At 43.3% G+C, this 23,705-nt stretch overlaps 4 protein-coding genes and 1 long non-coding RNA gene across 7 annotated transcripts; 1 reads left to right on the top strand and 4 right to left on the bottom strand.

Moving 5' to 3' along the window:
- Nucleotides 1–351: 351 nt before the first annotated feature.
- On the bottom strand, nt 352–6,273 carry traf3ip2l (TRAF3 interacting protein 2-like). Of its 2 annotated transcripts, none has more exons than XM_041039862.1 (10): nt 6,052–6,273; nt 4,963–5,061; nt 4,017–4,702; nt 3,842–3,884; nt 3,671–3,735; nt 3,486–3,583; nt 2,219–2,287; nt 1,884–2,000; nt 1,702–1,776; nt 352–1,535 (listed from the first exon to the last, which is right to left on the bottom strand). In XM_041039862.1, the coding sequence occupies exons 2-10, from the start codon at nt 5,004–5,006 to the stop codon at nt 1,374–1,376; spliced, it is 1,359 nt and encodes a 452-aa protein (XP_040895796.1). In that variant the 5' UTR covers nt 5,007–5,061; nt 6,052–6,273; the 3' UTR covers nt 352–1,373. The 2 variants fall into 2 exon arrangements, with proteins under 2 accessions (XP_040895796.1, XP_040895797.1); XM_041039863.1 differs by having other exon boundaries at nt 4,017–4,693.
- Nucleotides 6,274–6,517: 244 nt separating this feature from the next.
- On the bottom strand, nt 6,518–17,029 carry chd1l (chromodomain helicase DNA binding protein 1-like). 2 transcript variants are annotated; one of them, XM_041040948.1, is made up of 25 exons: nt 16,838–17,029; nt 16,469–16,581; nt 16,002–16,108; nt 15,771–15,882; nt 15,655–15,686; nt 15,216–15,297; nt 14,954–15,116; nt 14,688–14,843; nt 13,587–13,679; nt 13,403–13,499; nt 13,137–13,210; nt 12,804–12,914; nt 12,041–12,155; nt 11,720–11,873; nt 11,381–11,573; nt 11,012–11,157; nt 9,864–10,027; nt 9,552–9,748; nt 9,336–9,434; nt 9,145–9,215; nt 8,760–8,874; nt 8,172–8,280; nt 7,818–8,072; nt 7,506–7,587; nt 6,518–6,775 (listed from the first exon to the last, which is right to left on the bottom strand). In XM_041040948.1, exons 1-25 carry the CDS (start codon nt 16,929–16,931, stop codon nt 6,653–6,655), a joined length of 3,057 nt encoding a protein of 1,018 aa, XP_040896882.1. In that variant the 5' UTR covers nt 16,932–17,029; the 3' UTR covers nt 6,518–6,652. The 2 variants fall into 2 exon arrangements, 1 of the variants encoding a protein (XP_040896882.1); XR_005894226.1 differs by having other exon boundaries at nt 6,634–6,775; nt 6,934–7,587.
- A 707-nt stretch (nt 17,030–17,736) lies between these two features.
- On the bottom strand, nt 17,737–20,046 carry sft2d2a (SFT2 domain containing 2a). Its single transcript, XM_041040009.1, has 8 exons — nt 19,836–20,046; nt 19,651–19,740; nt 19,317–19,402; nt 18,996–19,077; nt 18,846–18,881; nt 18,650–18,708; nt 18,533–18,562; nt 17,737–18,424 (listed from the first exon to the last, which is right to left on the bottom strand). Exons 1-8 carry the CDS (start codon nt 19,899–19,901, stop codon nt 18,385–18,387), a joined length of 489 nt encoding a protein of 162 aa, XP_040895943.1. The 5' UTR covers nt 19,902–20,046; the 3' UTR covers nt 17,737–18,384.
- On the top strand, nt 19,630–23,577 carry LOC121183129. Its single transcript, XR_005894190.1, has 4 exons — nt 19,630–19,754; nt 22,205–22,440; nt 22,638–22,735; nt 23,441–23,577. It is a non-coding gene; the product is annotated as an uncharacterized LOC121183129 (long non-coding RNA).
- On the bottom strand, nt 20,609–23,656 carry tmem45a (transmembrane protein 45a). Its single transcript, XM_041040007.1, has 5 exons — nt 23,461–23,656; nt 23,069–23,281; nt 22,217–22,401; nt 21,984–22,126; nt 20,609–21,883 (listed from the first exon to the last, which is right to left on the bottom strand). Exons 1-5 carry the CDS (start codon nt 23,654–23,656, stop codon nt 21,787–21,789), a joined length of 834 nt encoding a protein of 277 aa, XP_040895941.1. The 3' UTR covers nt 20,609–21,786.
- Between the last annotated feature and the right edge of the window lie 49 nt (nt 23,657–23,705).

Raw genomic sequence — 23,705 nt, 5'->3', positions numbered from 1 at the left:
CAGGCAAACCCGTCTCAGGTCTCTGCTTGTCTGTGGTTTACTGTCAAGTTTGCTTCATAAACGCTTCACGACGTGTTTGTTTCCCAGATGAGATGTCAGTGTTTCGGTCTGCATCGCAAACTTAACCCTGCTCCGCCGTCACCTGCAAGCACACCATTCAACACTGCAGCGTTATTTGTCTGAATTTTAATTAAAACAGTTTTGAACATTTAGTTTTAAAAGAAATCCACCAACGATTCCAGTGCAGAAACAAAATCCAAAATATCTCCAACATCAGCTTCTGCCTGGTGTTTGATTATTTTGTACTCGAATGACTACAATACGTTTTATTTGCTTTATGGCTTTTTTTTCTTTTTACAATTACAAACACTGTGCACTTCACATAATATTGTACCATGTTGGTTTCAGTGGTTTCATTTGTTTCCGTATACTGAGGAGTCTGTGAACTTGAATTAGGTGCACTGTTGGTTTAAATCACGCCTGGTGCTGTGGTGCACCAGCGGCTCGTGAGTTGTAGTAAAACTGGCAAAAGCAACAGTGTGGTTAAAGTCAGCACCTTGTTATTCAGTAAAATCCACCTTTTCATGACAAAGAAAAAGGTTTTAATTATATAGAAAAAATAAATAATCTAGTTTTTGCCATAATTTAACATTTGTGGTAACTGTGATAACATAGAATTGGGATCACAATTATACATTTTCCCAAAAAATGAAAACACACTAAACAAATCTAAACCTGTCTTCTATTTAAACAATACCTATCATGCACCAAAAACAGTCATTTTTTTGTCACTGCTGCGTCTGTTATTTTTTCTAACTCCATCCAGCTGTTTGCATTACAGACGCTGCAATAAGAGAGATGATACGACTGAGGCAGCGTGTACCAGAGAGAATATCTGTCAGTGTTTACATGAGAGCCCTGCAGGTCTACTGTAAATATGCAGTCATCAGATTATTAATCATTAATCTGTTCCATGTTTAATTATGCAACACAAACAAGTGTGAGTGTCAAAAATCTTTCATATGCAAGGACGTGTTCAAATTTTACGGTCCATAAATTTTGAACTATGTTGTCAAAGAGGAAGGGAGGAGCTGAGGTTACAAACATGCAGCGTGACGCGCGCTGACAAGCTGCAGAGACCACAAAGCTTGTGAAAAATCTCTATGCCTGAATTTTACACCAACATCGAACTGAAGGAACTAATAACAATAATGCAACATATCCCAGGAGAAAGGTTCACACAGCACCCTGCACATTACAACAATTTACAATCTCTACACAGTCACAGTCGAAGTAACATAAAACATCATGCACACGAGTCCCCATTCGCCTCAGACATGAGCAGTACCTCTCAGGAGAGAAAGTTCTGGATTTCAGTCCAGGTCGGAGCATATGGGGATGGAAACAATGGTTGGCAGCTCCCCGATCGGAGGTGGATTATACTTCTCGACCCTCATAAGCCGCCGCAGAATGTCGTCCCGATCGCGAGGCCATCCGTACACATTTGTGTTTTGAAGCCAGTTAGGGATGTGACACTGTGGTCATAAAAAACACGCAGCAGAACGAGCAGGTTATGAGACCGTTGAGGTGCATGGGGTTCAGATCAGAGCAATCACAGCATGTGTTTCCCGGCGTAATGAACTGCATAATCACACGTTTACAGGCACGTCAGCGCGTACATGCATTCACTCTAACACTAACCTTTTTCGCCCCAGGGAACAAAATAGGAATGAATCTGAAATTCTTGCTTCCATTCTGGATGAACTCACTCTGGAGCTGAAAAACACAGAGAAAAAAAAACAGAATTAAAAACATGAACAAAGCTAAAGCTAATTTTAAAGTAAGTATCTCAGTCTGCATTTGGACTGATTGTGGACTCTGACCTGTTTGTGTATGTAGACGGTGTTGAAGGTCCTCTCGTCGTTCTCCAGGCCAACAGGCGACGCTGTCACTGTCTCATAGTACTTGGGACTGATGATGATGATGATCAGGTAGTCTTTCTGCGTGAGGGGAACAACACAGCCACTGACTGTTTGTCAACAGATCTACCCGTTTCATTCTCGTACTGCACATAAATAAAACCTGTCCCCTCTTGCAGACAGAAAGAGCGAAAGATGATGCAACACATTCCCCAGTTTGCCGCATTTTAACATTAAAAGCGTTTCAGGGGTTTTAGCTTCTTATTTTTATTCACTTAGAAAAATTGGATTGTATTTACCTCACTGAGGTACCGCTCCATGAAGTCTATCTTGCTTATACTCCTGAGCTGCTGCTCAAAAATGTCAATCTGAAACACAAAAAGACGTCGGAGGTCAGAGCAATCACATCAGAAAACAGTAGCACACCCTTCATCCTTTCTTTTTTCTTTTTCTTTTTTAAATGTTATGAATGTCCACCTTGATGATGACAGAGTTGACATGGATGATACTGGTCTGTTCTGCTGTTTCCCACAGACGTTTTGTTGTTTTCTGTTCTACCTTCTGCTTTAACAGACTCTAAAAGTTTTCTACTGGGTTCAAGTCTTGGCCACGTTGTAGTTTTCACTTTTTTCTTCTTTAAAAACGTGTTTTTTGGCAGCGTATTCGGGATCATTGTCGTGTCAGAAAATTCCTCTCTTGTAAAGCTTCTTGAGACTGGAGCTCATCTTTTCATTCAGGATGTGGGTACACAAATTTGCACTGAAAGTGCCGAATGTTTTCAAAGTAAGGTTGTGTAATGAGCGAACTGTGTGTGGCGTCATTTTTGGAGGGCGGCCTCTGCGTCTTGTTTTTAGAAGCATGACTCCTCCTACTCCTCCTAACCCCTGAGCTCAGTCCAGGCGGCTCCGTGTGGAACTCAGGTCAAAACTGCTCTGAATCATTTAACATGTCAGAGATATTACACACAGGTGTACTCAGTTTTGTTGCATCCTGTATTGACAAAATTTAGTTAAGACCAAAAGCTTGTTGACATTTATTTTACCATGTAATATGTGACATATAATTTTTTAGAAATGTATAATAGCAAAGAAAACAGCGTGTTTTCAAACCAGTTACCTACCAAGCTAAAGGAAAAGAGACAAATCTATAAAGCTAGCTCGAGGTAGCCACAGCTGGCCTTGACTAAAGCCCCTTAACTATTATAAATATATGTAAATGAAGCAGACGCTAAACCCAGTTATAAAGAACAAAAACAGTTAAACTAGTTCTGCTAATAAAGGTAATTCGTCTCATGCTGGATTCACAGAACAGCAGAAAGTGCCAGCGCAGCATCTGACTCTTCAGGAATTGACAGTTTTGCTGTGGTTAACCGCTGACTTCAATGTGTTAAAGCGAAAAATATAGGAACTGCAAACAGCCTATCCATCTGTTATAGTTTAACCCTTTTTCTCTCAACTCCAGCTGCTCTGGAGCTGCAGCTCTCTGCTTCTGTAGGACAGTGCAGTTTTTACCAAACACTTCCTGTGCTAAAACATGAAAAACAAAAAAAAAAAACCCTGTACATACGTGCGTATCAAAGCCATTGTGTCGCAACAGAGCAACGAAGTTGATGATCTCGTTGACGTGCTTGTCATTGTCAGCTTCGTACGTGACAAAGACTCTCCCTGCAGTCAAGAGAAACAAACGTAAATGTAGAAGTAATGACAGGAGCGGACAGCAGCTCGGTCAGTGATCTGATCGTCAACACTCACTCTGTTCCAGAGACAGCATGGTGCCGTAAGGAGAGTGCTTCTCTTTCGCTGGAGCGTTGCGGCCACTGCATTGAGTTAGAGATTATTTTAAATTGCAACACGTGCTGTGAGACTCTAATGTCTCTACTGTGAGGCCGAATTCTAACAACAACAATAATAACAACAACTCACATCTGTGTGTATCCAGCTCCAGGAAGTCTGCAGTCACCAGGATCTGAAACAGTTCATATTAAATAAGAAAAATCCTTAATGAGCTTCCTGCGTATGATTCTGTAGCATGATGAAAACATCACTGGTTTACTGTGTGACCCTGAGTCAGAGGTGATTAACAGATGGACGCACTCACAGTGTGGGCTGTGTGCTGGGTGGTACTGAGGCCCGAGGTGTTTGCTGACCACGTGCCCCCTGTTGAAGGTGTCTGCCGGGCACTGAGCGCAGCAGGCGGCTCCCTGGGGCGAGCACGAGTACGGAGATAAGGTATGGTGACACAACTCGGCCGAAGGCGGGTTGGAGCGCAAAGACAGCGGCTGCTCTAAGCTGATCATACTGGTGCTGTGTCCGCTGGGGAGGGACAGGAACTTGTACTTGGAGAGGCAGCTCTCTCCAGAAGAGCTGGAGTAATCTTTCTGGCTCACGTAGGACGGCAGGCTGTTGGGATACCCCGACCAGCTGCTGGCAAAGCTCGGGTGTAGCCAAGGCCCTTCAGCCTGACTGGGGAATGGAGTGGGCTGACTGTACCCAGGTGGGAAGCTGCGAGGGGGCTGGTAGGAGCAGTAGCTCGGGCCAGGCTGAGGGAGCGTGTGGCTGTGTTTGTGTTCCTGCTCTGTGTCCAGCCCCCGTCTGCTGAACAGGGAGTCGTCGGCGCTGGTGCAGGTGCTGTGCTCCGGAAGAGGGTGGTGGCCATCGTGCTTTGGGGCGGAGTCCGGCTTGTGAGCAACCGTGGCTTCTCTCTCCTCGGTGCTCATGGTCTCATCGTCCTCTTCAGGCGTGTTGTGGTGGCTGCTCAGGTATCTGCTCAGCTGGCTGATGTGACTGTGAGCGAGAGAGACATTTTGTCGCATCGTCATGTTGTTGATTTATTGTTAAAGACAAAGATGTCGTGGAACAGTGCTCTGTTTTTTTTTTTAATAATTTCTTATCAAAGTGAGATATCTGTGGGTGGTTAAAACTCCATCCACATCACCACAAACACACAGCAGTAAAACAACAGCACGGTGGGTTGTGTTGTGTTGTGTTGTGTTGTGTGTGCTGCATTCTGTACGGTCTAACAGCGTAGTTGTCGTCACGCTCACCTATTTGGTGTTGAAGCCGAGTAAACTGAAGTTGGCAGCATCATTGGGACTCTTCCTCCTGACGTCCATGTGTGTTTGGTTTAAGCTGCACCTGAAATTCTGTCAAACACAGGTGTCAGCCGATAAAACTGACCGGGCAAAAAAAACCAAAAAAAAAACCCAGCCTCATCACAATTTTCTTATAACAGCCCACACTTCTGCTGGTGACTTTTTGATTTGCGTGAGAAGATATGACAAAGTGTCTCCCACACAGGGGACTTTTCTCTAAATGTGTGCTGGTTAATACTCAGGAGATAAACTAACACATATGTGGGAATGAGAAGAAGATGCCTCACACCAACAGGAACAAGAGGAGTCAAACCACAAAACTTCCAAAAGATAAAACTATTTGGTTAAAAGATTATTAAAAATGATCATGATTGTATCCTCGTTTAACAAAGACATTCAAACGCCTTTGAACTATTTTCAGTTAAGTAATTGGATTTTTTTTTTTTTTTTAAGGTGAATGTGCTTACAAATGCCCACATACGACTCTGTACAACACAAAGCTACTTAACATGAATTTAGGACTGTGTAACCTCAGTTTAGGTGGGTTTACCTTCCTGTACACTCCTGATAGTTCCTGTAAATGTAAATACACAGTCATTAAAAGCCTCTTTGTGGTCGCGCACACACATACCGTTGTTTGCACTTTCCACTGTGACTAAAGCTGACCCAGATTTACCTCCGTCTGCTTTTATTTCGTGCTGACAATGTTCGCTTTAACGCACAGCTCTAAAGAAATGAGCCTCCAATCATCATGTTCAGTGGTGGTTTTTTTTTTTTTTTCAGACTGTGACCTGCGTTTCTGTAAAACAGGGTTTAAGTTTGAGGCGGCGAGCAGCGTCTTTTCTGCCCAGGTAACGAATCATCATAATTACAGGTTATAATACAGGTTATATTTAAAATAACATGTTAATAAAGGTTTAATAACCGCTAATGACTCACCTGTAAACCAGCGTCAGACGTTCGCACAGACCAACACCGCACTTCATACACGTTAACTGTCAAAGTAAATAAGCAGGTAACGTGTTGTGTAAGTGAACTCACCGTCGCTGCTTTCACCTCCGCGCTGTGCGACAGCTGCCTCCGCTCCGCTCCGCTCCGCGCGCGGCGGCCACTTCACAACGTCACAAATTTACCTGTTCAACGGTAAAACACGCTTTCAGCGGACGGTAAATTGACAGGTGTCGCTTTTTTTTGTCGCGTCCCCGAGAAAAATGAAAAATGTTGACACTGAAGGTTCAGTTCGCTCTGTAGTTTACCGCTGAGCTGCTCCGCCCCGCACACAAACCCCGCCTTTTACCTAAAGTCTGTGTGTGTCTGTGTGTGTGTGTGTTTGTCTGTGTGTGTGTGTGTGTGTGTGTGTGTGTGTCTGTGTGTGTGTGTGTGTGTGTCTGTGTGTGTGTTTGCTGGATTTATGACTTTGGGTTTATTACTCAAACCCTGGTTAAGGCTTCCTGCAGAGGAAAAATGTATCCTGGCACAAGAGTCAACACAAACCTGTTCGTTTGTTTACTTCGTTTATTTCATTTATAAATCAATCAGCAGAATCTGTTCCTGAAACTCAGTCAGTGCATTTTCCAGCAGTCAACAGAGTTTCATCCAAAAAGGATCATTTTAAAACGATGAGGACACCGGAGGATGAGCGTTATCTGAGCACATGTATGAACTGTGCAGTGTTGACTTTTCGTTGTTTGGAGAAGCAGGACTCCAGCCAGGCCTTCCGCACCGGGACCGCCTGAGTGTACTGACGCACCAGATCCTGGAGCTCCTGCTCACACACACATCACAGGGTCAAATTCCAAACTGTCGTCCTGTTCTGTTGCTGGGTTTATCATCTCAAGCTGCTTTGCTTTAAAATCTACCGCGATGTCAGTTTCCTTCTACAAAACACTGGAAAATAAATATTAAACTGTGATGTACACTCACTGAGCACTTTATCAGGAACACATGATCCAATCAGCCAATCATGTGGCAGCAGTGCCAAGGATAAAATCACACAGACACAGATCAGGAGCTTCGGTTAATGTTCACATCGAACATCAGAATGAGGGGATAAATGTGAGTCCATGACTCTGAGCGTGACGTTACTGTCACTGACAGACAGGCTGGTCTGTTTCTGAAACTGCTGAACTCTGTGGATTTTCACACACAACAGACTCAGAATGGTACAAAAAACTAAAAAAAACATCCAGTGAACAGCAGATCTGTGGATGAGAGAGGTCAGAGGTCAGACTGGTTGGAGCTGACAGAAAGGCTACAGTAACTCAGATAACCACTCTGTTAACCTGTCAGTTAGGAACAGATCTCAGGCTGCAGTGGACACAGGCTCAAAACTGACCTGACGAAAGTTTCCATCATCTTGTGCCACGAGGAACTGAAACAGTTTAAAGAGCAAAGGGAGGAACTTACCCAGTATTAGTATGTGTTCCTAATAAACTGCTCTGCGAGTGTATGTCAGAGGTCAGACCACAATCAGTGAACCTCATAACGATACTAACCAGTGAGTGGATGTTGTTTTCCACCTCCGCAACTATGTGTGTGACCTCCGCACTCATCATATCGTCCTCATCTCCATCATACGTGCACTGCAGCTAAGGACTGATGACATTTTGACAACTTATAGTTTTAACACTCAACTGTATTTCACCCTCTTCCCTTCTCACCCCCCCCCCTCCCTCCCCCCCCCCCCCCACACACACACACAGCTGTGGGTGTAAGCATGTCTCCTGCTAATGAACGTTTGTTTTTAAATCCATCTGACTATAAACAACTAGCTGTGATGTAAACGCCCAGTCTAAGAGGAAGGATATGTGATAAGGTAGCGGGCCAGCCTCTTCCTCTCTGATGCAGGGAGGTTGTAGAAAAACACACGGACTCCCGTCATGAAACTGGGGAGATCTGCGGGGCCGCGGGTCTGGACAGGAGCAGAGGGGCCCGCGGTTTCTGCCTGCGTCCCGTCATCAGAGTGAAGCACCTGTGTCTCGGGGGGGGACGGTAACGCTGAGGTGGCAGAGGTGGATGCCTGAGGTGTGGCTGTATTCTTGGCAGCTCTGCTGTGATAGTATCTTTCAGCCACGTTAAGGGAAAATGACTCCACCTTGTTCAGATGACAGACTCTGACAAATATAACAACTTTTTTTTCTGTCGAAAACTGTAAAAGATACATGAACGTGGGGACGCCTCTGGAGGCCAAGTGTTTCCTGACGAGTCGCTCGGTGCCGTACCAGTTGAAGCCTTTGGTGGAGTGACCGATGCGAGGAAGATGAACACTTGCTTTGCGGGAAAAAGACACAGAGGGCAGAGCAAGTGTCAGTAAGGGTTAGCTTCACTGTTACCTCCTGCATTTGCCACGTTTACACTTCAGTCAAGGAGAAATGAATGTGGGGCGACTGTCAGCAGCTAAAGGAGCAGTTTTTCATCACCGACATGAACAAACACTGGAGCGTGGGATTTTAGTGCACGCTGCTCTAATCAGTACATCTCCTGTGCAGAAGAACCCGAGGGAAATCAAATTCCTCTCTCACGGGTTGTTCTTCTTGTGTTTGCAAGAATGTCTGTGCACACACAAGTGTCTCCAACGTAATACACAGCATGTCCTGCATATCTTGTCAGTCAAGTCTAGCAATTATCAAACACAGTCAGTCCCTCTGTTCTCTCTGTCCTCGTGCAGGGAGCCTTAATTATCAGAGTGTTAAAGGAAGAATGTTTTGATTTTACCAGTTGATCACTGATGATTCAGCAGTTTACTGTACCTTTGTGTCTTTTGGCTGCAGCATAAATCTTCTTCAAACCTCCGTCCAGAGCAGACAGAAGGATCCCAGACAAGTTATTGGCTCTGTCTCTTTGCTGTGCCACTATCAGGGCCAGCTGAGGTGACAGGAAGGATGTTGAAAACAGGTTCAGGCATAATCTTATCATTGTCACAGTTTTATCAGTTGTTACACTGCCACATCTCCACAATTCGGTCATCACACCTAAACTCAAAACTTGTGTGTCACACTGTCGATCACTAAAACTGCAAAAAAAAAAAAGCAGCATGTATCAGAAAACAAACAAGTGTTTCCAGGCAGCAGAGCTTCGTGCAGTGTTCATGCACACTCTCTGTGCAGCCTGAGCTTCATTGAAACAGAAACCTACTCGATCCTGGCCATCTGGTCTGGACTGTTTGTCATCGATAGGGAAGAGCAACACGTTTCCAAGGTCCAGATCTGAAACAAATCATGTGTTCACACTTTAATTTGTAATTTATCTGCTTCGCTCTCAACCAGATCCCACAGATAAGGATGTTTATGAGTACGAGTCTTCGTTGGAATAAAGGATAATCGTACCTTTCATCTTGCCAGCCAACTCATACTGCTTCCGTGGTTCGTCTGACCGCACCTCTAGAGCAGTAAACAGGCCTCCTCTGCCCCAGTGACCCGAGTCATCTACACAAACATCATTACTTTGATCACTACAAGACATACTGTAAAAGAAGAGGCACTGTCTATTTATCTGTCCGTCATACAAACTGACATGTTGCTACAGTAACTCAGAGTCCTCACCAACACAGTGGACGATGATAGCATCTCCCTGAGCAGCATGCGGATGAGTAACATCCCCCAGGACATAGTGGATAGCTGTGCTGTCAGAGTCTGTGGAGAACACGCTGCCGCCGTCGTCCTCCTCGTCCTCGTCTTCTTCACTGTCCACAGACTGCAGGCACAGTGATCTGTAGCCGCAGGACTCCCACCATGCCATTCTGCACAACATAACAAACACACCAAATAAAAGGAAAAACGACGGTGTCAGAGACGTCCGTCTCAGTGGGTGGAGACGCTGAGTTTGAAACCCTGAGCTGATTGACACATCTTTACTTTTTCTTGTATTTCTTCTCTTGCTGCTTCTTCTTCATGTCCTCCTGGATCGCGGCTCTTTTGGCAGCAGCCGCCTCCCTCCTCTGACGCCTCAGCTCCAGCTCCACCGCAGTAAGAGGTTTCCTCTTCCTTGTTGGAATCTCAGGGGCTACTAACAATGACACCTGGGTATGAACACAGAAAATCCAACAGCCACAGCTGTTCTGTCACATGTGCTATGAAAAATAAATTAAGAAAAAAGAAGTTTGGGAGAACTGATTTGTCCTGCTGGGGAGAGAAGGTCTTTGTTTGTAATGTACTGTTAAATGTAATAACCTATATTTAGGCCTCACAAACGTTCCCACGCTGCAGGTGTATTTTTAGTGTCTTACACTGTTGGTCCATGTGAACCGGGGACATGTGTGTGCGTGACAATATCATTACCAAAACAAACTGAAGCAAGTCATCAAACTGTCATTTTCTGTTTTGCTGCCTACCAAGGGAACCAAGCTACAGGTATGAACATGGCCTAATTCAGTGGTTTTTACATCAACCATCGTGCCCTAAATAAAAGCTGTTTACCAGACCAAGTGCTAGTGTTAAGTTTCGTTCATCTTCTCCTTTACATTTGTCTCAGATACCGATAACACAGGACACTTGGGGCAAATGGGGCAAAAGACAACAACAGACATTTGCTGCATCGAATACAGGCTGCAGTGTGTGGAGCTGTTGTATTAGACTGCGTTCGTTTTAGCTAGCTTCACCTGATAAGCTGCAAACTGAGCTCCAGTGGAACTGCAAGGCTGCAAACCAGACTCAGACACACAGCCCCTGCTGCAGGTTGATCCTGTTCGGATACTCACACATTTCTGTCTGTAAAAAGACTTTAAACACCATGAAGTGACATTTAAATGTGTTGGTGTGGAGTAATTTATACTGCTGTCTGAGGTTTTATGTTTTTTTTTATGATCAGTGGTTTTATAGTGTGTGCTTACTGCCTGCATTGTGTTTGTTTATTTATGACAGAGCTGCAGTTTGGAGTCCAAAACACACAAAGTGAATCATGATTTTGATCTTATATGTGTTGAACAAAATGAACAAATTCAATGTTTTCAGTTTAAAAATACGCACGTCTCCCTCAGCTGGAAGTAAAGGAGACAGAATCTTACTCCAGCTTTGTGCCGCAGAGTTCGTCCTTCTCCTGCAGCTTTCTTAAACTGGGCGAGCTGCTCCTCCAACAGACGATCAAAGGCCCTGTGGTCGTCAGCGCTGGGGTCCTTACTGTAGTCTTTGCCCTCAAAGTAGTACATGTGGTCTGATGGGTGGACGGGACAGTGTGATGGTGAGTGCAATCATTTATCACCAGCACAGTAAGTGAAAGTAAATATGTGGGATGTAGATTAAACTGTGGTGTGTTTTCATGTGTGCTGGTGTCTGCAGGGCGACAACCAAAAGTAAAAGAACTGAATACTTGGCACATACAAACAAAACCATAGTGGTTTGAGATTTTAAAGTGGTCACTGGGTAATAAAACATACTCTGTCCGTCAGATTCAGAGCCGTTCTCCTCCTCCTCCTCCTCTTCTTCTTCTCTGAGTGAGGTGGAGTCTTCCTCATCCAACCACTGGCCGTCATGTGACGGACCGAGGATCTTCTCTAGTTTCACATCCTGTATAGAGCTCTCTTCTGATGACAGCAGCTTATCTACCCCGAACTTCAAGATCTCACTGAGCTGTGTGAGGAAGGAAAGATGAATGGTGAGGAGAAGTGGTGAAAACAAAGACAACTGCAGGGCTATTGTATAAACGTGAAGACAGAAACGAAGGGACTGCAGGATTCAAAGAATACACACTACAGTGTGTGTGATTTCACACAAACCTGCAGTCCTGCTGTAGCTGACTGTGCCTGATCCAGTAAAGAGAAACGACCTTCTTCAATGACAGTGTTGGTGAGGTGCAACTTGGACACAGCACGAGCGAACATTATTTCCTCCACGGTGTCTCTGGCCAGGAGGCGGATCACCTTCACAGGCCTGTAGTAAGTCACAGTCAGTCAAAGGTTTAAGGGGCTCCGCCGCAATTTAGTTTTGCACCTGTGTTAATTCGGGATGCGTGATAGTGGATTTAAAAAAGAACAGTTGATATCAATGAAGCAGTTGGTTGTTGTTCACTGCTCTGAATCATTTTTCACACACGTCACCTGTTCTGACCAATCCGATGGCAGCGTGCGGCAGCCTGCAAGTCATTTTGAGGGTTGAAGTCACTGTCCACAAAAATGACAGTGTCAGCAGCTGTGAGGTTCATGCCCACGCCCCCTGCAAACACAGGTCGAGAAGAAGCCAGAGCACATGTCTGATAAGAGTTCACGCTTTTTATTTTCAAGCTTTTTCACTCAGTGATCAGCTGTGACAGGAAACAGGGTTTCTTTCTGCCTAGTTTCACACTGTGCATGAAGAAGAGAAAGAAGAGAGAGCGCCGGCCTTATTCACACCAGCGTGTCATCCTGCCGCAGCTCTTATCTCCGTGTAATCAGTCCCCTTTCCTCTCACAGCTAATTCTACGAACCCTGCAGTGGGTTTAGATATGCAGAAAAGCTTGCAATTGCAGCTCAGTTGCTGTTGACTTTGACAAAATTACTGTTATCTACAAACTTGCCGGTGTTGTTTGGAAGATGCATCTCTTACAGCATCACCTGCAGCATCATAAATATTTACCTCCACCACAGCCCTTTACCTCTCTTAGTGCAGAAACTGGCAAATATTCCAAAACTGTCCTGTCAGTACCGATGAAACATTTATATGACGAATAAGACTAATGAAGATGTTTGTGACGTGCAGGACAACGACGATTTGCATGAACAAGCACAATATAAACACTACTGACACCTGACGATGTTCATGCTAATCGCACGCGTAACAAGGTCACAGTTTCCCCTCCTGCGCACACGCCAGGGTTTCAGTCACCTGCTTTAGTGCTGAGCAGAAAGACGAATATATCTTGGCTGCTGAAGTTCTTCACTGCTAGATTCCGTTCTTCCCCGCGGACAGACCCGTCCAGACGTTCATAGCTATAACCTGAACAGAAAAACTCAATTTAGGACTTATTTGTGTAGAAAAAACAAAAAGTTGAATTGTTAAATTGCGATTAGGAGGTAGATTAAAGAACAGCGTAGCCTGTGAATTTAGAGGCATAAGGTGAAATGTGGTAGAAGGCGCTGGACTATTAAAATATTAAATATATGTTAGACTTTGAAATCACTACAACTATTACACGGCCTAGTCACCCTCCTCGTTCACCTCTGTACTCCATGTAATCCTGAAGAATGTCCAGCATCCTGGTCATCTGAGAGAACAGCAGGATCCGATGGCCCCTTCGCTCGCACACAAGGAAAGAGAAATGAAGCGTTTATCAGGGAATATGTGACTTAAAACTTGACGGAAAGTGTATGTAAGTACTCGAAGTGATCAGTACTTTTTACCACACCTCCCCAATCATGTAGCAGCAGTCACACTGAGCCTACCCTGCCAGCAGGTGGAGACATATAACAAGCAGATGGACTAACCCCTTGTGCAGGGAGCTCAGCAAGCTGTCGAGAAGGCGAAGCTTCCCACTGGCTTCAATGAGATGCTCCCCCATCTCAAAGGGCTCTGGTTCCACCCCTGACCAGAAACAGGAAAACACGTATAACGAAATGCTTCTATATCCCATCTGCAATAACCGAGATCAGTCCTTTGAACACATCTCACCATCAAACAGGTATGGATGGTTGACGCACTTTCTAAGGTTCATCAAGGTGTTCAGCAGCCGGGTCTTGTTGCCTTGTTCATTTCCAAAAGCCTCTGAAAGCCAAGATTCATGAGAGGTGACTGTGAGTGACTGAGACTGTGGGAGCCATGAATGTATTATGTATTTTTATTAGTAGTAAGGTTAAGGGATATTGTTTGTTTGTTTTTTGTTTATTAGGATATCGTTTACGTGACCATGTTGATTGGGGGGATAGTGGGTCACATGGTTGTGGGCGTGTATGGTAGTTGATATCACCTGTTGGCTTTTTTTGTTTGAGACACAGAGAGAGAGCGGGTGGGACGCCGATAATGTTCTTTGATCACTGAGATTATTTTTGGTTATATTTCAGAGCACGTTATTATGAGTTGATTATCTTTTGTTTGTTAATAAACTGTTAAATTTAGGTTCGAAGTCTCAGTGGATTTTTTGTAGCGGCTCTTAGGACCGCGAGGTCGCTGTCAACGAAAACAAGGCATTAATCACAGCCACAGTCGGAAGCATCTGACGGAGCCGAAACCAAGAGGAAGAGGATGAAACACAGACACCGGAGACAAAGTATGGAGGTAGGCGCTGTTTGTGAAAGTCGCTGTTTGTGGAGCCACTGTCAAAGCGAACTACAGCCAGGTGAGCTCACCTGTGGATGTGCGCGTGGAGGCCGCGTATCAATGGAGGGACTGCGGCCTGTATGTTGACTGCTGGTTGTTTATTGGGAACGATTGTCTGGTTAATGGAAGGATCGCGGCTTGTGTATTGGCTGCTGGTTGTTAATTGAGAACGACTGTCTGGTTGATGGAGGATTGGATTCTTCGATTGTTTTTTTTTTGTTTGAGAGAGAGAGAGGGCGGGTGGGGCACCGTGTTTTTTGTTGACCGCTCATTTTCTTTGATCACTGAGATGACTTTGGTTATATTTCAGAGCACGTTATCACGAGTTGATTATCTTTTTGCGCGTCAGACAATAGGACCCATCCTTCTGTCTCAGCGACTCTTAGGACTGCGAAGTCGCTACAGAGACAATGATGATTTATGTCCCAATGGCACACCACAGTGCGTTAGTCTCACCCAGATCCTTCATCAGAATGGCTTTGTAGTATTTCTTCTGCAGAGCCACCAGGCCGTGGTACACCACCAGCTCGGTCTTCTTGGGCAGATCTCCAGCCACCTCTGACTTGACTCTACGGAGCAGGAAAGGCTCCAGGACGCTCTGCAGCTCAGCAGCTGGACACAGAATATGAGCGTTGATTCAGTTAGTGGTTTGCACAGTAAACTATATCAGATAAATGACAAATACATTCCACTCATTATTATACAACAATTATGTATCATACCAAGAGCAGGCTGACTTTGAACATTTGAGTAAGAGTTGATAAAGTCTTCCGCTGCATCAGCGGTGAAGATGCTGGGCTGAATGAAGCTCAGCAGAGAGTAGAGCTCCTGCAGGTTGTTCTGGATGGGCGTCCCTGTCAGCAAGACTCTGAACTCTGCTGAAAACTACAGAAGAAACAGACAAACTGAGTTAACCGGTGCTAAGAAATGAGGTGACTTAATAAGACTTAATAAGCAGACAAAGCCAGGTGCAGCTCTCTGTACCTCTGTCAAGGTTTTGTGCAAGAGTGAGTTCTGATTCTTTAGTCGATGAGCCTCGTCTACTACAAGTACCTTCCACTTCCACCTGCAGAACAGAGAGAGAAAGTGCATGGAAATACTGAATTAAACGATGAAAACTTACCATTACAGGCGTCATGTGATCATCATTATGCAAATGAAATACCAATGTCTAGCACTCGAATACATTCATAGCTGACTGCTGTGTGTGTTAAGGCATCGTTTCACTCAGATGTACCTACAGTATGTTAAAGCAGGATTTGCTTGGTTCAGTGTTTATGAACATGGTCTTCACTGGTAATGTCCCTTTATGTAAACAAGCAAACCTTATTTCAAATCCCTGAAATAAGGTTTGGTATGGTGTGCGTAATGACATATCCATTCAAAACTTCTAATGACATGTATGTATTCAGATCACACTCACCGTCTTAAGAACGCGGTATCTTTGAGACACAGCTGGAAATGACAATTTCAAAAACATGTCAGTTTTAACAAAGATGAAACTTAGGATCATTTTGTTTTCAGAAAATAGCCACAGACCTCATACGTAGTGAGAAGAACGTGGACGTCCTGTGTGTCTGCCATTCTCTGAATCTCAGCACGTCTCTCTTTGTCTCCCTTGTAACACAGCACAGTCAGAGCCGGGGCGAAGCTATAGCCGTGTAAAACACAAGTTTATGTACTGTAGTTTGGACTGGATGGTGTCACACACAGGCCCGCAATTTAAATACAAAAAAATGGATGTAGATTCGAATGTAAATGTGACCGTACCATTCCAACTCTTTTCGCCAGTTCTCCAGGACGGAGAGCGGGCTCAGGACTAAAAACGGACCTTTCTTCTTAAGAGCTCCTGACACGTACAGCAGCAGAGAGATCGTCTGAAGGAACAAATTATGATTAGGAATTCTTGACATACAAACTGCAGTCCTGACATCTTTTTACTCAGGAGTTAAAAATGCCCATCACAATTTTATAAATCGATTACGATTCCTACTACCACATGTCAAAATGTCTCCTGTGAATAAAAGGCCCATTAGTTAGTGTTTTTGTTGTTGTTTTTGTTTTTTGTTGGAGAAATGCAGGGGAACAGCCATGAAATAAAACAATATACTTGTAATTGTATTAGTCACAATTGCCATTGAAATGATCTGCCATTCATATGTGTTAAAACAAACACACAAAAAACATTTCCATGTACCACTGTTATAAATTAGAGGGCTGACTGATGGACCTCATACCTGACAGGTTTTTCCTAATCCCATCTCATCTCCTAAGATGCATCCCTGCTGGTTCTTCAGGCACTGAGTTAACCACTCCACTCCGTCCAGCTGGTAGGGTCTCAGCTGTATCCCTGCGAGGATATAACGGTACAATTAACCACTGGGGCTCGGTGGGACTAAAAAACGGAATAATCTAATGTAAATAACGAGAAGCCAAGACGGAGAACCATGGACATTATTCTGTCTGATAGGACAAAACTTAGACGGCGGTTAAGACAGATTAAATACAGTCTAAACACAGGCAAACCTGTCCTAAATGAATGAAGACAACTGCGCGTTAAGTTAAAGACTTCAGCGTTACATTACTAAGTTAACGAGCCTCCGTACCTCTTAAACCGCACTTCTGCAAGTCGCCCTGAGCGACAGGGGCTTTCTTTTTCTCCGCCACGCTGTTTCTTATCTTTAACAAGAACTCTGTCATATTTCCAGACCGACGGGACTAACGCGTTTAATAATTATTATTATGATAATAATTTGCTTTTAGACACGTCCAGTGACCCGAGCCGTCTGTGTTGTTCCACAGTCCAACTACACTTCCTGACTGGGTCATGTGACCCTGAGGAAAAGGCGCGCGCCAATGACTGCGTTTATGCTTTGGTAGATCTGCTGGGATCTTTGGAACTATATGCATCATATTGTAGAAGCTATTGTATGTAACACATGTATGTTATATATTAAAAGTAATTACAGTAGTCAAATATATGGAGTATAGAGTATAAGTTACCTGTAAATTGTAGTGTGAAATGAAGTATGAAATATGAATATGTTGAAATGTTTTGAGAATTCAAACCCACAATGCATCACAGAGAAATTCATATAATTATAAGGCTGTAAGGATAAGACAGTTATGCCTGTGTAATGTTAAACTGAACCAGAGCCAGATCACATTACTGTCACGCATCTGTCAAACAGAAAATACACAAGGTTTAACTAAACGTTTACATATAAGCAGCTATAACTGTTTGAACTCCTTCCTAATGAGAGAAGAGTTCTCTCATAAGTCTTTAAAACTTTCAGATTAATCATTTTTGGAATGTATTGGCCATCGGGAGCCACCGTCTCTAACTCTGTCTTTAGATAAGTGATTCTCAGCTTAACTGCTGACACAAGCTCATTACTATGTTTCTGAATATATCTTCTGTGACCTTTGAGCAGTGCTACAACCAAAATAACACTATTCTTTGGTAATTCGGGAAACAAGAATAACAAGTGTGTTTGTGTTTCACATAAATATTAGCCAGATTTATTTAACCGCTGAAGACTCCTTTATAGAAGTAAAACTTTTCACTGGGAGTAATAATGAAATCAGGAAAAATAAACAAGCAAGCATGTTGAATATGTACATGTGTTCCACTGTTGGAGCTTTTGGACTGTTCCTTAGGAGCAAAAACAACTTTAACGCACTAAATTTTACATTAAACGATTCAGGCCACTACATTTTTCACATCACGAACTGACAAATTTAAGTTCACGCATGTCATTTTCAGCTCGGTGAAAGGACATTTGAAGCTTGTATTTACTGTGTTGCAGTTATTCCCCCAGGTGACAGAAATAATGAGGTTGTCATGTTTTAATTTACAAAACCATTTACATTTATTTATTTATTACAAATATTTACAACATTTACCCACATTCATAAAAACTGCAGTAATCAATACATACCAAAAAATCTATTAGCTCAAATAATAAAGCATAACCAAGAAAAAGAGACATCTTTGGAGATAAAATCTGTCTTGTTCCCTTATAAACAGTGGAGGACTGTGCAGCAGTGAGAGTCACAGACTCTCTGTAGCAGAACCACAGGGAGGCTGTTTCAGTAAGAGACCTGCCCCTTTCACTTCATCCAGCCAGAACCTTCAGCACAAAGACAGGGCTCATCTCAAGCACATAGACACCATCTTCAGTATTGCCTCCCTGCAAAGTAATTTACATGAATCAGACATGCAGACAGGCTTTGAATGGCGTTTTGATTCTGAATATTTATGCAGCTGATGTGCAAGAAACAGGATTAAAATGACAAACCTCACACACGGGATGTATGACAGACTGTACCTGGAAGCAAAACACATTCATGTCACACGCTGACAATAGTTTCAGACTGAAATAATCAGTTAAAATTCAGGAGAAATTGTGACTCACCAGGAAAATGACAAGATTTGCAAGATGCAAAATAACAAAGCGAGTCCGAAGTTCTTCCACTGTAAGAACAAAAAACTGCTATAAAACACTGGAAATAAACAATACTGCATCGTTTACTTAACTGTGTACAATCAATGCATCAGCTGTTAACATAGGGCTGAGGTTAGACAGTGATAACTTGTGTTTTTGTACTCACCCAGAAGGCTGCGCAGAGAGTCAACACAAGGCAAGTCTGGAGCAAGGAAGGGGACACATGTAATCAACAACACTGTCTTTTGTCCCGGACAAATAAGAAACAAATACATGACACATCAACATTCGATCAACATTAGGTCTGTGCACTTACAATCATAATGGTGGTGGCCAGCGCTCTTGTTTTGTCACACATCCTCTTCAGCTGCTTCACTGGCCCCATCAGAAACATGGTGCTGATGAACGTGGTCAAAAATGTAAGAATTAAATATGAATAATGTATATACACATATATATATATATATATATATATATATATATATATATATATATATATATATATATATATATATATATATATATATATATATATATACTGTATATACTGCACTGCACTGGTGCTCACTGCTGATCATATCATACAAAGCGTCTTTCATCTGATTAGATCTTGCAGGGTGGTGTTGTGGACACTGACCTGCACAGAGCACACACGTTTCCAAAGGTGTAGAAGACGATGAAGAGCGTGAGGCCGATCCTGGGCAGGAAGAGCATACAAACTCCCTGCAGGCCAGAGAAGAGGACAGTTCACTACGGATCTTGTGGGTCACACATCAGCTGCACGTGTTGTGTCTATGAGCTGCAGCTGGCAGGACTGGTTAGTGTTACCAAGTCAATGAACATCACATCTTCCACATTCCTCAGAGCAAGAAGAACCTGTACGATCACCTGTCTCTGCGCTCTTCCTCATTGCGTGGAGCGGAACACGCCACACAGTGGGGATCAATACAGAAATGTATTACCGATCTTACCAAAACTGTGCACGCGCCCCCGATCACAAAACAGGCGACGAATCCCTTCAGACGCGTGCCCCATCCCAAAGTGGAGGCTTCGTTCACTGTCTGCAGGGACACAGGTGAGATTCAATTACCCGCGAGCGTCTCAGGTGGGATCACGCTGTAAGAAGTGTAGGCTGAAGTTAAGAGTTTAGTTCTACCTCTAAAACGGTTCGGTCATCTCTGCGCGCCTCTTCGCCGCTTAGAACCGATTTTAGTTTATCCATAGCTGAAGGTCCGTCACAGTCGACTGGAGAGGTGCGAAGAAATGGGACTGTTTCCTGGAGCGACGGAGGAAAGTTGCCGGGTTCCTCAGTCTTGAGTGGATGGACAACAACGTCACATGGCTGCTGGCAGCCTGACTGCTTACCTGACCAGGTGGATGACTTCAGTTTAGTCACACCTGAACGGAAAAACAGCAGGAGGTCTCACTCTGATCTGTTTTTTTTTTCATCCGTTTGAGTAAATCTTAAAACATGGGAAATTTAGTCAGATTAAAAAAGCAAATTCACAGTCAGCCTGCTATAGAAACTATTATATTTACCTTACTTTATATGTTTATTTTTATGTTTGTTTTGTTTTTTGGATTGAGTATCAGTGTTTATCACCTTAGATACACACATACGTCAGCAGGTAGCAGGTAACATTAATGTAGCTCTAAGTTGTTGATTGTTTCTGACTGTTACCTTAAGTGTATATGGACATAATCCAAATTAAGCAAATCAGCATTTTCTAACTATCATAAATAAAGCTGAACCGGTTAGTCAATCATTGGTCATCAGAAAAATAATCAGTGCTTCTTGTGATTAATAGTTTAAGTAATATTTTATCTAACTACATTCCTTAGCTTTTGAATTATGATGATTTGTCTTATGTGACATTAAACTGAATATATTTGAGTTTTAGACTTCTGCAATGATAATGAGTGTTTTGAGGCATTAAAACTGTTTATCAAGAAAATAAGCAGAGGCTTAGTCAGTACTTACAGCAATCACTGGTTTCAGCTGTTTCATGTCTGCAACATACCAAACTGTCTGATAAACAAAAGAAATTTGTAGAAAAGGAGACTCCAGAGTCCCAGTGCCATCAGACACAGGCCACCTTTTTAAGCACTGAGTGATCAGGTTTCTTCAGCATAGAAGATCTTTGTTGACGCCTGCTGCTCCTGTACATACTGTATATACTGTACCATCCTGACAGAAGTAAATCTGAAGGGTCAGTTTATCAGGGATAGGAGAAAATGACTACCTCCTGCTGGGCTGACTGTGTGATGCATGTTTGATCATTTGGTTTTAATGTGATGTGATGTGATGTGAGAAAGTAGAAATAACATTTACAGCACCATGGCTTCTATGAATATTCCTAAGTATTTAGATGGTGGGAGGGTGTATGATAAGATTACTACAAACAACATGTTAGCCTCTGCTGCAGCCTCAGCAGTAAATCCCTACACAGAGACAATGTTAAGACATTAACACTTAATATATTCTGCACTAACAAACACAGACGTTAACAACAACAGCACCAATAATGGAGTCTGTAGTAATGTCAAATAACAAAATGTAAACATTTAAAGAATTTTACTGAAATTCTTATTGTTTGGCATCAGATTTGACTCACACGTGTGACTCAGCTTCCTCACATTACAGCACAAAGAAGCCACATAAATTACTTTCAAGTAGTGTATGCTATACTGATGATGTTCATAGTTTTCACCACACGATGGCACTACTTAACAACATGTCTGACAAGAAGAGTAAGGCAAGTCAAATGATCCATCCATGCGATCCATAAAGCTTACCCTTATGGGTTTATGTTCACTTATGGTGTATGTGTAAATAATAATAAAAGAATATGAAAGAATAGTATATAAGTGTTTGGCCACAGCTGAATAAATAGCCATGAACAATAAGAGTAAGGCTAAAAGGGGCATACAGCTGATTAAAATAAGGCAGAGGTAGAGATATATTTCTAAAACTAAGCATCCAGAGACCACGTCCTTATCCCTTTTTTGTCTGCATGCCTTGCTTTCAGGCCTATTGCTGCAAACATTTGAACCCTGATTTAACTGTGATATACATGAGTCACTATGTAGGTGAACAACCGTCCTCTTCATAAAATCTCATCCTCTGACTCTGGGTCCCTCTCTCTGGGCTTCAGAAGTCCCATTTCCATCGGAGGAGTCCTCTTCAATCTGGAGCGAACCACACTACGGAGAAAACACAACAGAGACCAGTTTTGAGGGAGGGCCATTAGAGGCGATCGAGTCCAGCATCTTATAGGCAATCCGTTATGGAGCAGGTTCTCACCAGCTGATGGTGCAATAGAGCACGCTCACGACGAGCATGGCGAAGGCAAGGTGCCAGGAGTAACACATGGTGATAAACATCATGTTGCTGGGATCCTTCATGTCCCACTCAGGGCCACTGGGAGGATACAGCACAAAACCGATCTGTGTCAAAAGAGAGGGTAATGTTATAAGTTAGGAAACTCTCCTGAACTTCCAATGATTCTGCTCGTACATGCACAGATTCAGATTTACCTGCCAGAACCAGCTTCCCTGCAGGATGGTGAGGGTACACCGCAGCAGCTCCAGAATGATGTTGCCTCGGTGAAAGACCTCAAGGGAGGCGACAAGAGCCTCTCCAAAGATGGCGTAGAGCAGCAGATGGTGTACGTGGACGTCCAGCATACTTCTGCCGTGAAGGTGGTAGAGGAAAAGAAATCCTGCAAAAACAAATGAAAGGCATCATGGACAAAAGTGAGGTAAAATATGATTTCACCCTTTTATGACTTTGTTAGTATGATGCTGACATTTCTCAGACGACCTCTTGACTGCATTTTTGTTCTGTTGTCTAAAGTCATAAGCATCAATTCATGTGCACTTTTCTGAGTGAGTCTCATTCGATCTAATAAAATAGATGCTAATGCAGGATATCCTGTATGTCTGTGGTCTAAAGCAGTGATTCCCGGCCAGAACTGCTTGTACCCCAGAGAGCACTTTTCCAGTTACCGACATGGAAATGAGTCTGCTGTAATCCGAATATGATCAAAGCAGTGGGTAAGTGGTTAAAATTAATGTCCAAACATAACAGATAACAAATTGAATTAAAAGTGAAGCTAAAAGCAACGGGTACATGGTTAAAATGAATAGCTAAAAGTCACAGATAAAAACTGAATTTGCTAAAAGTCATGAATAATTTGATGCAATAGCTTTATGGATGAATGTTTGAAGACGAACACATCTGGGACGTGACAGGTGATGTTAAAGAAGCGGTTCAGGAGTACATCTGGGAGGGCTGTGGAAATACGTCTCAGAACATGGTTGGGAACCACGGAGCTAAATAAATACAACATCAAAATGAAGAATGGAAAATAAAAATGTTTTTTTTACCTTCATTAAAGAAAGAAATGGCCAGCATTAACCTATCCAGTGCCAGTGGGGCAGCCTCTGTGGTGTGGATAATCAGAGACACAGTCCCAGCCAGGCCAAAGAATAGGTACATGGTGGCATGCTGCCAGTTCATCAGATGTTCCCAGTGTTTCTCTGCAAAGTCATACAACTGGAGCCTCGGCCCACCTGCAGCAAACTGCTCTGCCAGCATCCCTGGGGAATATGGCAGAGGAAACCCTCAGATCTCCTTCATTAAATACTGTGGATACTGTGAACACCTATGTTTTCATACTCTAACTACACAGTACGGACTGTCATTAAAGATTTCACAAAGTTCATATCACTCACAGTCTTTGCTAAATGTTTTTAAAGGGATACAGAGACCTGCTTACCAATAAGAGAGAAGAAGAGTATGACGGAGCTTTCGATGATCTCCAAGCGGCGCTGTGAGGCTCTGCTGGCCAGTCGAGTGGAGCCTATGTTCTTGTTCCTGCGGGTGGCGTGCCAGAGCGAGTACTTTCCTGTCCACCAGATCCCAGCTACAAGGAAGAAGCTCCCAGGTAGAGCATGGCCCTTGAAACTCCCCATGACTCACAACACCTGAATCGTGGGAGGACACAGATCTATTAGCAGTCAT

The sequence above is a fragment of the Toxotes jaculatrix genome, chromosome 6, assembly GCF_017976425.1.
Source record: "Toxotes jaculatrix isolate fToxJac2 chromosome 6, fToxJac2.pri, whole genome shotgun sequence".
NCBI classification, from domain to species: Eukaryota; Metazoa; Chordata; class Actinopteri; family Toxotidae; genus Toxotes; species Toxotes jaculatrix.
The sequence above is the reverse complement of the archived record's forward strand: the minus strand, read 5'-3'. Positions and strand labels throughout refer to the sequence as shown.